At 46.2% G+C, this 10,584-nt stretch overlaps 1 protein-coding gene across 1 annotated transcript; it reads left to right on the top strand.

Moving 5' to 3' along the window:
* Positions 1–4,651: 4,651 nt before the first annotated feature.
* On the top strand, positions 4,652–6,836 carry LOC100761451 (pleckstrin homology-like domain family A member 1). Its single transcript, XM_027392419.2, has 2 exons — positions 4,652–5,932; positions 6,310–6,836. The coding sequence occupies exon 1, from the start codon at positions 4,667–4,669 to the stop codon at positions 5,903–5,905; it is 1,239 nt and encodes a 412-aa protein (XP_027248220.1). The 5' UTR covers positions 4,652–4,666; the 3' UTR covers positions 5,906–5,932; positions 6,310–6,836.
* Positions 6,837–10,584: the final 3,748 nt, after the last annotated feature.

Raw genomic sequence — 10,584 nt, 5'->3', positions numbered from 1 at the left:
AGCTGGTGTCCCACACATTTAATCCCAGCCTTTACGAGGCAGAGGCAGGCAGATCTATGAGGCCTGCATAGTCTATAGAGTGAGTTCCAAGATAGCCATGGCTATACGGAATCCCAGTCTTGAAAACAAATAGCCACAGTTTGCAGGGTGGTGGTGCATGCCCAATTTGCTTGTGTGAGTTTGTGGCCAGCCTGATCTTCCAGGAAAGCCAGGGCTACACTGAGAAACTTTGTCTTGAAAAACAAAAACAATAAGATAAATGTTGAGCCAGATGAAATGTAACCACAGAATTCAGTAAGTTCTCAACACAAGAAAAATTAAGATAGGTTTGCTTTGGGAGCTTATTGTGCCTTTTAAATGTTAGTGCTTTCAAAAGTCAAAGTCTTTTCTAGGTAACAGGTGCCTAAATATGAGTAAATGCCAACAGAGTGGGTAATAACAGCCAAAACCATGGTACTAGAAGTTTTTCGTGGTTGCTACCCTTAATTTCAAAGTCCGCTAGCTTTAGAAAACCTGTTTCTGAGCTGGGCGTTGGTGGTGCGCGCCATTAATCCCAGCACTCGGTAGGCAGAGGCAAGCTGATCTCTGTGAGTTCGAGGCCACCCTGGTCTCCAGAGCAAGTGCCAGGAAGACTCCAAAGCTACACAGAGAAACCCTGTCTCGAAAAAAACAAAAAAAAACAAAACAAAACAAAAAAACAAACAAAAAAAACCTGCTTCTGAGTTTGGATTGGTAGTATCCAAAGAAGGTAAAAGGAAAATGAAGTCAGTTTCACTATTCCATCTTCAGCCTGCTGTTGGTCTGGGCTCCTGAACTTTAACCCTGCCCTAATGAGATTCCTGTGTGTCTTGGTGGCTTGTGGTTTTGGACTTTGCATATGCTACTTCCAGCATTATGGGGAGGTTGGTTATTTAGATATATGCTTGCCATTTAGAGCAGAATCTGATGGTATTAATTGGGAAAGAACTTACAATGACAATTGCCATTTACATTGAAGACATAAACAGCTTCTTGGGTATCTAGTAAAATACAATCTATTAAACCTTGGGTATCTAGTGAGCTTAACTAGTGCTTTTATCTTTATTTAAAGTTACTGTGTGGTTCTCACTGTAGATCAGGCTGGTCCACTTCCTGTCTCCAGGAATCCTGGAATTAAAAGGGTGGGTTTTGGGAGTAAGATTAGTAAGGTACTAACTCAAAAGCTGGAATTTGGGGTGGAATTTAGGCTGCTTTGGAGAGACAGTAAAGTGAGCCCGGTCCCTTCTGGTATTCAAGTGCACTAGCACTTAGGACATTCTCTCTCTCTCTCTCTCTCTCTCTCTCTCTCTCTCTCTCTCTCTCTCTCTCTCTCTCTCTCTCTCTCCCTCTCCCCCCTTCCTCCCTCCCTCCCTGGAAGGAGTGGAAACTTAAGATCAGGTCAGGTGCAGGAGTTGGGGTTAGGAATTGCAGTCTCAGAATGAGGGTTAGAGGGTCATTAAAAGTCTTCCTATTACCTAGTACGGGAGGACCAGGTCTAGAGGTGTTTGCTGTCTCCCTTGTGTGTGCTGTTCCTTTACAAGGTCAGTCCCATGCCCAGCCTAAGAAAAGGTGAGTGGGGAAAAGGTGGGTGCACTGCTTGTTCCTTACAGTGCTCTCTGGGGTGGTGCTAGGAGCAATCCTGGACCTTCAACGGAGGCAGCCTTCAATTGTGCTACACTAGTTGGTCACTAGGGGGCATCACTTCACCAGCTGATAGTTCAAAAAGCCTGAGAAGTAGATTTGAAAATTGATTAATTTAGAAGATACAAATTAAGAATTTTGAGGGTTTTTTCCCCCTAAATTAGGAAATGGCTGAGACATATGTGGATGGGACAATTTGTGTTTTATACACTGACGATTAAAATTTTTTGTCTTGGTGTGCATGTGATAGGGGTGGCACCAGTAGGTGCAATAGCTTGAGAGCCTACCACCCTTACCCCTGAGCCTTTTATTGTTGGTGGTTTCTTTTTGTTTGCTCCCCACCCCCACCCCCAGAGGGTCTCTAGCTTTGGAGCCTGTCTCTGAAGTGCTGCAATTAAAGAGCCAGGCTTAGCATGTATTGAAATCTTGTGGTGTGACATCTTGGATTTTTACTTTTGAGACACCATCTTTACAGCTGTTTAAGGTGTGCAGCACCATGCCCTGTGAATCTGCCTTGAAACATTTCTGTTCCAGTAAAGTAACAATGGGCACAATCAACTCATCACTGCTGGAAGGTAGTGCATACTATAGGAAACTTTAAGGCAGTTGTGCTGATTGCAGATTTAGAGTGACAAGGGTACATTGAGATGAATAAAATTGAGGAGTTGCCCAGGGGAAAGGTGATCAGGGTCAGGATGTATGGGGTAATAAGCTCCAGAGGTAGTTTGGATAAAATGGGGTCTGACTAAATGTGATAGCTAGGTGTTGATAGGGGTGAGATTGTTGCAAGGCAGGTGTGCTTAACACATATGTAGTCTTTACATCACATTTAAAACACTTAAGGGAAATACAGGAAACTGAGAAGCATGGTCTGAGTTTATGGCAGAACATGACTTTGGAGCAGTGCTGAATTGTAGCCCACATCACACATTTGTCAACACCTCAACATTTGTGATAGGGTGGTTATCATGCATGCATGTACCCACCCACCTACCCATCCATTCCCTGGCTGGAACTGTTTGGGTGCCATTTAGGTAGGATATTTGGAGTCCTTACAGGGAGTGACATGAGTGTTGTAAGTATACATTTCCACTAAAATGCAATCCCAAAGCTCAGGGATCTGGATAAGAGTTCTTGTGCCATGAGCCTTTAGTAAACTAATTATGTCCAAGGAGTCATTTTATTTATTTAATGATTCCTTGATTATCTCTGGAATGTTAACTTTGAAGGAAAAAAAAGACCACTATAGCCAGTAGCTGTTGAAATAAACAGAATTTCAATATACAAAGTTCTGTAACTTAAATGTACAGTAATTAAGTTCATTGTGGTCAGTGTACAATTATGAAAGTCCAGTCAGAATTAAGTGAATGCGTTTGCAAGTAATTTAGGTAAATAGCATGTTTTACATTCTAGTAAACTGTGGGTTCAGTTTGTTGTTTCATGTCTTTGTCAACCACACCTGGCTTCAGGTACTCTGAATTATATATTGGGAGTGTCCTTTACAGATCACAAGAGGGCGCCATTCTGCTAAAATGCTGGACCCCTGGTCGTGTAGGAACTGTAATGCTCACTTGTTCTACAGAGGCAGGGGGAAAACAAGTTTAATAGTCAGAATTACAAGTCTATTCACAGATACACAAGGAGATATTGTCCTGTATAATTGCGTTAGAAATATTTATGCAGTTCTAATGCTTAAGAGGCAGACGGATCTCAAGTTCAAGACCAGCCTGGTCTACAAGAAAAAGTATTGAAAGGCCAAGAAATATAGCTAAATTGATTTTATTTAGGACTCAAGATTGGTTTGGAACTGGCCCATTTGATCAAGCATTGTGCCTTGGAAGAAGGTTGGAATCCTGTTACGACATTTCTGCTAGAAATTCAAATTAAGTTTTGATTTCTTAGCATGGTACACAAAGAAAGGAGTACTTTATCTTTCACTTTCTCTTTGCTTGGATTCTTGCTGTGGCAGCAGCCCTTTTCTGACCAGCCCCACTATTCTGTCCTACCCTTATGGTGAAAGTAGACTTAGAGGTTTCTTTCCCAAACCAGAGTTTCTTTCCCTTACCAGGAAGCAGCATCTCTGAAAATGTTTAAATACAAAAATGGTAGTAGGACCTTCCCAAAGTCAGATTCCAATAGTGTTTGTACGACACCCGCCAAGCCTTATGTGTGCTGTAATACTGGCAAACTATGCTGCTACTGTTGGCTGAGGGCAACGTTTGATCCAGAAGGACGCCCAAGGGACCAGAGATGGATGATTCCGCTGTTAGGAGCACCACTCGAAGAGGACAGAACCCACAAGGCTCACAACCTAAATTCCAGCACCAAGGGATCTTCTGACTTGCGCTCACATACATACATACATACATACATGCATGCATGCACACACACACACACACACACACACACACACACACACACACACACACACACACACAGCACATAAAGAAAAAAAACCTTTGAGCTCGCGGGCGGGGAGGTGAATCTGGCTATTGCCTGTGCCCCCGGGGGTGGGAAAAGATTATACCTGGAGTGAGGAGTGAGTCCACCCTTCTTTCCCTGCCACTACATCAAACCAGTAGCGTTATTGTTTTAGTGACTGAGAAAAACACGAAGCACTCTTGGGCTTTGTTCCCTGCCTGAGATGTTTATATAGCTTCGGAAAGTCAAACCACCGAACCCGCTCGGCGCTAACCCTAGGGCTGGCTCCCCAGGCACAGCCGGGCAGCGGAGAGCCCACTCGCCGGGGAAGGGCGGGGCCGTGGGGATGGCCTTTCGGTGCCCTCTGGGCGTAGGCATTCGTTGCTTGGCAGTCGCAGAGACCTGGGCGACCGACCGTGTGGAGCCGGCCGCCAGGCGTTTCCGGAGCTCAGAGCTGGCGCCGAAGACCATGGGCGGCGGGGGTGGGGGCGGAGCCAGAGCGCGCGGGGTGGGGGGAGCGAGGGCGGCCGGGGCGGAGCCGTAGCGGGGGCGTGCCCTTGGCGGGTTCTGGGAAGGCCCCAAGTTAATGAGGCGGACGCCGGCTGCCGAGCGCCTCTCGGAGCTGGGTTTTCCCCCGCGGTGCGGGCGCCAGGAGCCGCCTTTTCCGCTGGGTGTCACTCGGGGGTGGGGAGGGTGGCCCATTGAAAAGCGCCGCGAGGGGGCCCGGCCAGTGCCCTTCAGTGAGCGCTCGCGGGAGGACGGCAGAGAGCAGCCTGCTCGTGGCTCCGGGATCTTGTGGCGCGTCAGGACGCGGCTGTCCCTCTGCCGGGATCCCGAGCAGCCACCGCCACCGCCACCGCCACCACCGCCACCACCGCTCTGCCTCCTGCGAGTCAGCTTCCTCTGCGCTCTCCGGGCGGGCGGCCGCGGAAGCCGCTGGAGTGAGGACGGCGCGCGGCTGCTGCTGCTGCCCCCAGCCCGGGCGTCTGGAAGCCGAAAGGCCGAGCGGAGCAGCAGCACCCCTTATGCCGGAAGGATGCTGGAGAGCAGCGGCTGCAAGGCACTGAAGGAAGGAGTGCTGGAGAAGCGCAGTGACGGGCTGCTGCAGCTCTGGAAGAAAAAGTGCTGCATCCTCACCGAGGAAGGGCTGCTGCTCATCCCGCCCAAGCAGCTCCAACAGCAGCAGCAGCAGCAGCAGCAGCAGCCCGGGCAAGGGACAGCTGAACCGTCCCAACCTAGTGGCCCCACCGTCGCCGGGCTTGAGCCACCAGTCAAGCTCAAGGAATTGCACTTTTCCAATATGAAGACTGTAGATTGTGTGGAGCGCAAGGGCAAGTACATGTACTTCACAGTGGTGATGGCGGAGGGCAAAGAGATCGACTTTCGGTGCCCCCAGGACCAGGGCTGGAACGCGGAGATCACGTTGCAGATGGTGCAATACAAAAATCGTCAGGCCATACTGGCAGTCAAATCTACGCGGCAGAAGCAGCAGCACCTGGTCCAGCAGCAGCCTCCGCAGACGCAGCAGATCCAGCCCCAGCCCCCCCAGCCCCAGCCCCAGCCCCAGCCGCAGCCCCAGTCCCAGCCGCAGATCCAGCCTCAACCGCAGATCCAGCCTCAACCACAGATTCAGCCACAACCGCAGCCCAAGCCTCAGCCGCAGCAGCTCCACTCTTACCCGCACCCGCACCCGCACGCGCACCCTCATCCTCACCCTCACCCGCACCCGCACCCTCATCCACACCAACTCCAGCACGCGCACCAGCCTCCTCACTCGCTGCCGCACGGCCACCGGCTTCTCCGCAGCACCTCCAACTCTGCCTGAAGAGGGCGGCACCCAGGGCCACTCCAGGTAAGGTCCTGGCAACTTGGGACACCTAGAAACGTGTCAGCATGGTTGTTGGGAATTGTAGAAAGCTTGTTCACTGGTTGCGTTCTCGAGGCAAAATGAAAACCCTTGCAAGTTTCTGGAAAGGTGGCAAGAAGATGGGCAAGCTAGAGCTAGTATAGGCTATGCGGGGAGGGAAGGACAGGAACTCGGCCAGGGAGCTGGGCACCATGAATGGACCACCTTCCCACCACCGTGATCGCCCCTGGTCAGTGCCACATACCCTCGTACTACTTGACCGTGTGTCTCCATTCTGGACACTCTATCCTTTGGACTGGCAGGGAGGGAACTGGGTCTTGACTTCTGAGCTACCCATTTCATTTCGTGTCATTTCTTTCCAGGTTTCGAGGACTTCGGGAAGTGGGACAAATGCATTGCTATTGTGTTCACTTGGATCCAAAACAACAGTCTCCCCCCTCCCGTGCCAGCTCGAGTAGTTTGTGGACATCACCCGACTTGCAGTTCTTTTCTGCATAATCTTCATCACCGTGCAGGAAGCGATTTTGAGTCAAGACGACTTTATTTATGAACCTTTGAAAGGATCGTCTAACGTAATGGACCTTGTAGGAGCAATTTATGTACTGTAATTTTATTTTAATGTATTTTGGTTTATGATTATTTATTAGTTTTTTTATGCCTATTCTAAGACATTTCTGAATGTAGGCCACCTCCCCTTACCTCCGCCCCCCCCCATGAAACTTTATTTTTAAAAACCTATTTCCTGGTAAGCCCTAATCTTGGAAAAGAAAAAGGGTGGTGGAGGGGGGCGAACACTAAAAATTGACTCCTTATCCTTAGGGTGTTCTTAGAAAGTTGACTCTTTCATTGTATTTGAAGAGGTTGAAATTAAATTCTGACATTACTTTTACTTGTTTAGGTCTCTTTCATAGATGTGTAGTTTGTACGGAAGTTTACTTTTCTTCCTTCCTTCCTTCCTTCCTTCCTTTCTTTTTTTAAGTCAAAGGGTCAGAATGTATAATTATGAAAACCTGATGGTCAAGACCATGCTTTTCTAAAAAGAAATCAGTAGGAATGAAACTGGATTTCAGGTGTGTGTGGGGGACACAGTGACTGGCTTGATAATGTGGTAAACTGAATCTATTATGGGAGGGACTTGCAGCAACTGTGTAAGAAAGTTTAATGAATCTTTATGGGCTGAGCTGGACTCAAGTGGTCGAGTGGCAGACCTCTGGGATTGAATCCTGGCACCAAAAAGTGTCATCTTCATTGTAACTGTTAATGCACCCATGTTTTTATTTTAAAATGTAGGGGGTGCTCCACTTCCCTTGAGGGCGTTTCTACCCCTGTATAGAATGCCATGCCTTTCACCAAGAGCTCTGCAGACTAGGCTTGGACCCCCGTTTCCTTAGTCTTTTACCGTCATGGACATACTCTGAAAATAATTTGTGACTATACCAAAGGACATAACATTTCTCATCCTGAAAATAACCCTGAGCAGAGAAATCAACTCTTTTCTCTTTATGGTCTGGAGAAATCCAGACCTTCCTTGTTTTAGGTTGGATTGCTTAGTTCAGTCAAGAAGGAAGGACTGGACGTGCTTTAGGTGAATGGTTCTCAACCTGTGGATCGTGACCCCTGGGGGTTAACCAGCCTTTTTGCAGGGGTGGCATACCAGATCTCCTGCATATCAGATATTTACATTATGATTCACAACAGTAGCAAAATTAGAGTATTGAAGTAGCAGTGAAAATAATTTTGTGGTGGTGGTGGGGTCACCGCAACATTCACTAGGAACTGTGTTAAAGGGTTGCAGGGTTAGGAAGCCTGAGAACCACAGCTTCTAGATTTGTCAGGAAGAAAACAATCTCTTGTTTTCACAGCATCCTCATTCAGGATGCTGAGGGGGTGAAGGGAGAGGATGTGCTTTTAAAGGTAGAACAAACCCTCCTCTGTGTAAAATGAAAGGGAAGAGCAAGATCTACAAAAGCAGACACCGCTTCAGTGGAGAAGGAGCGGACCAAAGGACCAAAGTCTCTCGGGGCAGAAAATCACTTCCTAGCTGCTCAGCTATGCTAACTGGTCTCTTGCCCTGACCTTTTCACAGTGTTTTGATCAGTATTTTTCCAGCATCCACATCGGAATGCTGTTTCTCAGAACTGAGAACAGAAAGAAGATTTGGTGAGGTGAATGCTGCAATCTGAAAGTTATAATTTAGTTGAAAAGTTGCAGGGGGAAATTAGAACCCCAAACAGGAAAACCTGACTGAGTTCCTGCTTTCGGGGCTGTCTAATCTGTAGTTGTGAAACTGTTTTGCCAATGGTGTAGAGCACACTGTGTATTAAGAACAGCCCTGAAAGACCATCTTGACATGTTTCCTAGGTTTGATTTGGCTTCCTTGGAGCTAATTCTGTGTTTGGATGGCATGCACCCAGGTAGTGCTGTAGTTTATACATGCAGATCACATAACCCTGATTAACCCACAGCTCTTTCCAGCTGCAGTATTTCCTTCTAAATTTATGTATTGTCAGCATAGTAAAGCCTGTCCCAAGTGAGGTGAAAATTAAGATTGATGTAGTTTTATTGTTTTTTTGTTTTTTGTTTTTAAGACATGTCTCTTGTTGTATTACATAATATAGAACTAGGTCATCTCATTGAAAAACCAAAAACAAGAAAACATGCCCAGGCCCCATCTTGGTTTCTAGAATATTTTCTTTCTTACAATAGCCATGGCTCTTGATATAGGATCAACAGAACTGTGGCCTCTTGTCTTTTTGCAGACTTGTATCTGCAATGACATGTTAACTTGACCCTTTCCAAAGGTTTCTCTTGACATTAAACTGTGAAATCTCAGAGATTGGAAAAGTAAGTTTCTTTGAATGGGTTTTGTTTTGTGTTTCAAGAAAGGGTTTCTCTGTGTAGCCCTGGCTGTCCTGGGACTCCCTCTGTAGATCAGGCTGGCCTCAAACTCACAGAGATCCACTTGCTTCTGCCTTCTGAATGCTGGGACTAAAGGTTTGCACCACCACATCCAGCTTCTTTAAATTGTTTTAACACTCTAAAATTAGTCCTTTTTTTTTTCTGGGGAGAGGGAAACCAAGTATGCTCAACAAAACAAAATACAAGCGCACTTGATGGCTTTATTCTACTTGTAAGAAAATGATAAAAGCCACCCGAGGCACTGGGAAATGTGCCTGGCAGGTCTAGTTAAAAAAGATATCCAACGCCTTTAATCCCAGCACTCCAGAGGCAGAGGCAGGTGGATCTCAGTGAGTTTGGGGCCAACCTGGTCTACAAAGGGAGTTCCAGGACAGGCTTCAAAGCTACACAGAGAAACCTTGTCTTGAAAAAAAGAAAAAAAAAAAAAAAAGGAAAAAAAGAGAAAAAGATAACCCATCCTGGAAACAAACATGAAATATAAAAAACTGAAAAATGAAAATGAGTGTCCCATCGGGAAATTAAACTTCTGTCGTTGAATTTCTGTTGGCAGCCAAACTCCAGCACAGTCATCTCAATCACTCAAATGGAAGGAAGGATGGGGAAAGAAACCCTCAGCACCCAGGAGGTCGTCTGTCTTGCTTCACTAAGTGTTTCCTTTATTTGCTCTCATGTTTCCGGAGACATTCTGGGGACAAGCTGGGTGCCATGACCTCCTTTAGTTGTACTTTCTCAGTAGAAATTCATTTGGATCTGTTATGTCCTGAAGTCAAAGAATAAATGTGCACGAGGTCCTTTCACAACTCCCAATTTAATCAGACAAGGACTCCTTAATCCTGGATGAATGATGAATCAAACTCGCTTTCTTGTTTCAATTTGTCTATTTCTTCCAATGATGGTTAAAAAGAAAACAGTGCACAGCTTTTTTTTTTTTTTTTTTTTTTTTTTTTTTTTTTTTTTTTTTTTTTTTTAGTTTTTCAAGACAGGGTTTCTCTGTATTGCTTTGGAGGTTGTCTCACTCTGTTGACCAAGCTGGCCTTGAACTCACAGAGATCCACCCGCCTCTGCCTCCAGAGTGCTGGGATTAAAGGGGTGAGCCACCAACACCAGGCAAAAGCAGTGCTTGTTAAAGGAGTTTCTTCTTAATGTACACAATGCCAGCAAGGCTGGCTGAAGTTGGGAAGGCCTTGTCTGTGTTAGCTCTTTTTTTCTCTTAAGTCCTAATTTTAAATCTGATACAGAGTAAGTACGGTCAGCCTGTGTTTCAAATGCATCATTTGTTTCTATCCACAAGGAAGGGGATGTGATTTATTAGGGGAAGGTGTTAACATAACATATTTAGAGCAGAGCTGGAAGGAACTGAGATTTGAATGGACATAGTACGATTCCATCGCTGATAGTACTATGTGGCCTGTGAATGTTGGTTTATTTCTTTTCCTGTAACTGTCAAGTTATTTGGGTTTCGATTAATGAATAAATACCCCCAGCAGAATAAATTTTAAGTGGGGGAACTATAGATCTAGATCAGTGGTTCTCAACCCAACAACCCTTTCACCGGAGTCACCTAAGACCATTGGAAAACACAGACATTTATGTTGTGATTCGTAATAGCAGCAAAATTACAGTTATGGAGTAGCAACAAAAATAATTTTGTGTTTGGGGGTCACCACAACACGAGGGACTGTATTAAGGGGTTGCAGCGTTGGGAAAGTTGAGAACCA

Source organism: Cricetulus griseus (genome assembly GCF_003668045.3).
Source record: "Cricetulus griseus strain 17A/GY chromosome 1 unlocalized genomic scaffold, alternate assembly CriGri-PICRH-1.0 chr1_0, whole genome shotgun sequence".
Taxonomy (NCBI): Eukaryota; Metazoa; Chordata; class Mammalia; order Rodentia; family Cricetidae; genus Cricetulus; species Cricetulus griseus.
This window is presented reverse-complemented; position numbering and strand designations above follow the sequence as displayed.

Excerpts from the sequence above, each read along its gene's own strand:
- LOC100761451 (XM_027392419.2), top strand. The coding sequence starts at position 4,667 with ATGAGGCGGACGCCGGCTGCCGAGCGCCTCTCGGAGCTGGGTTTTCCC.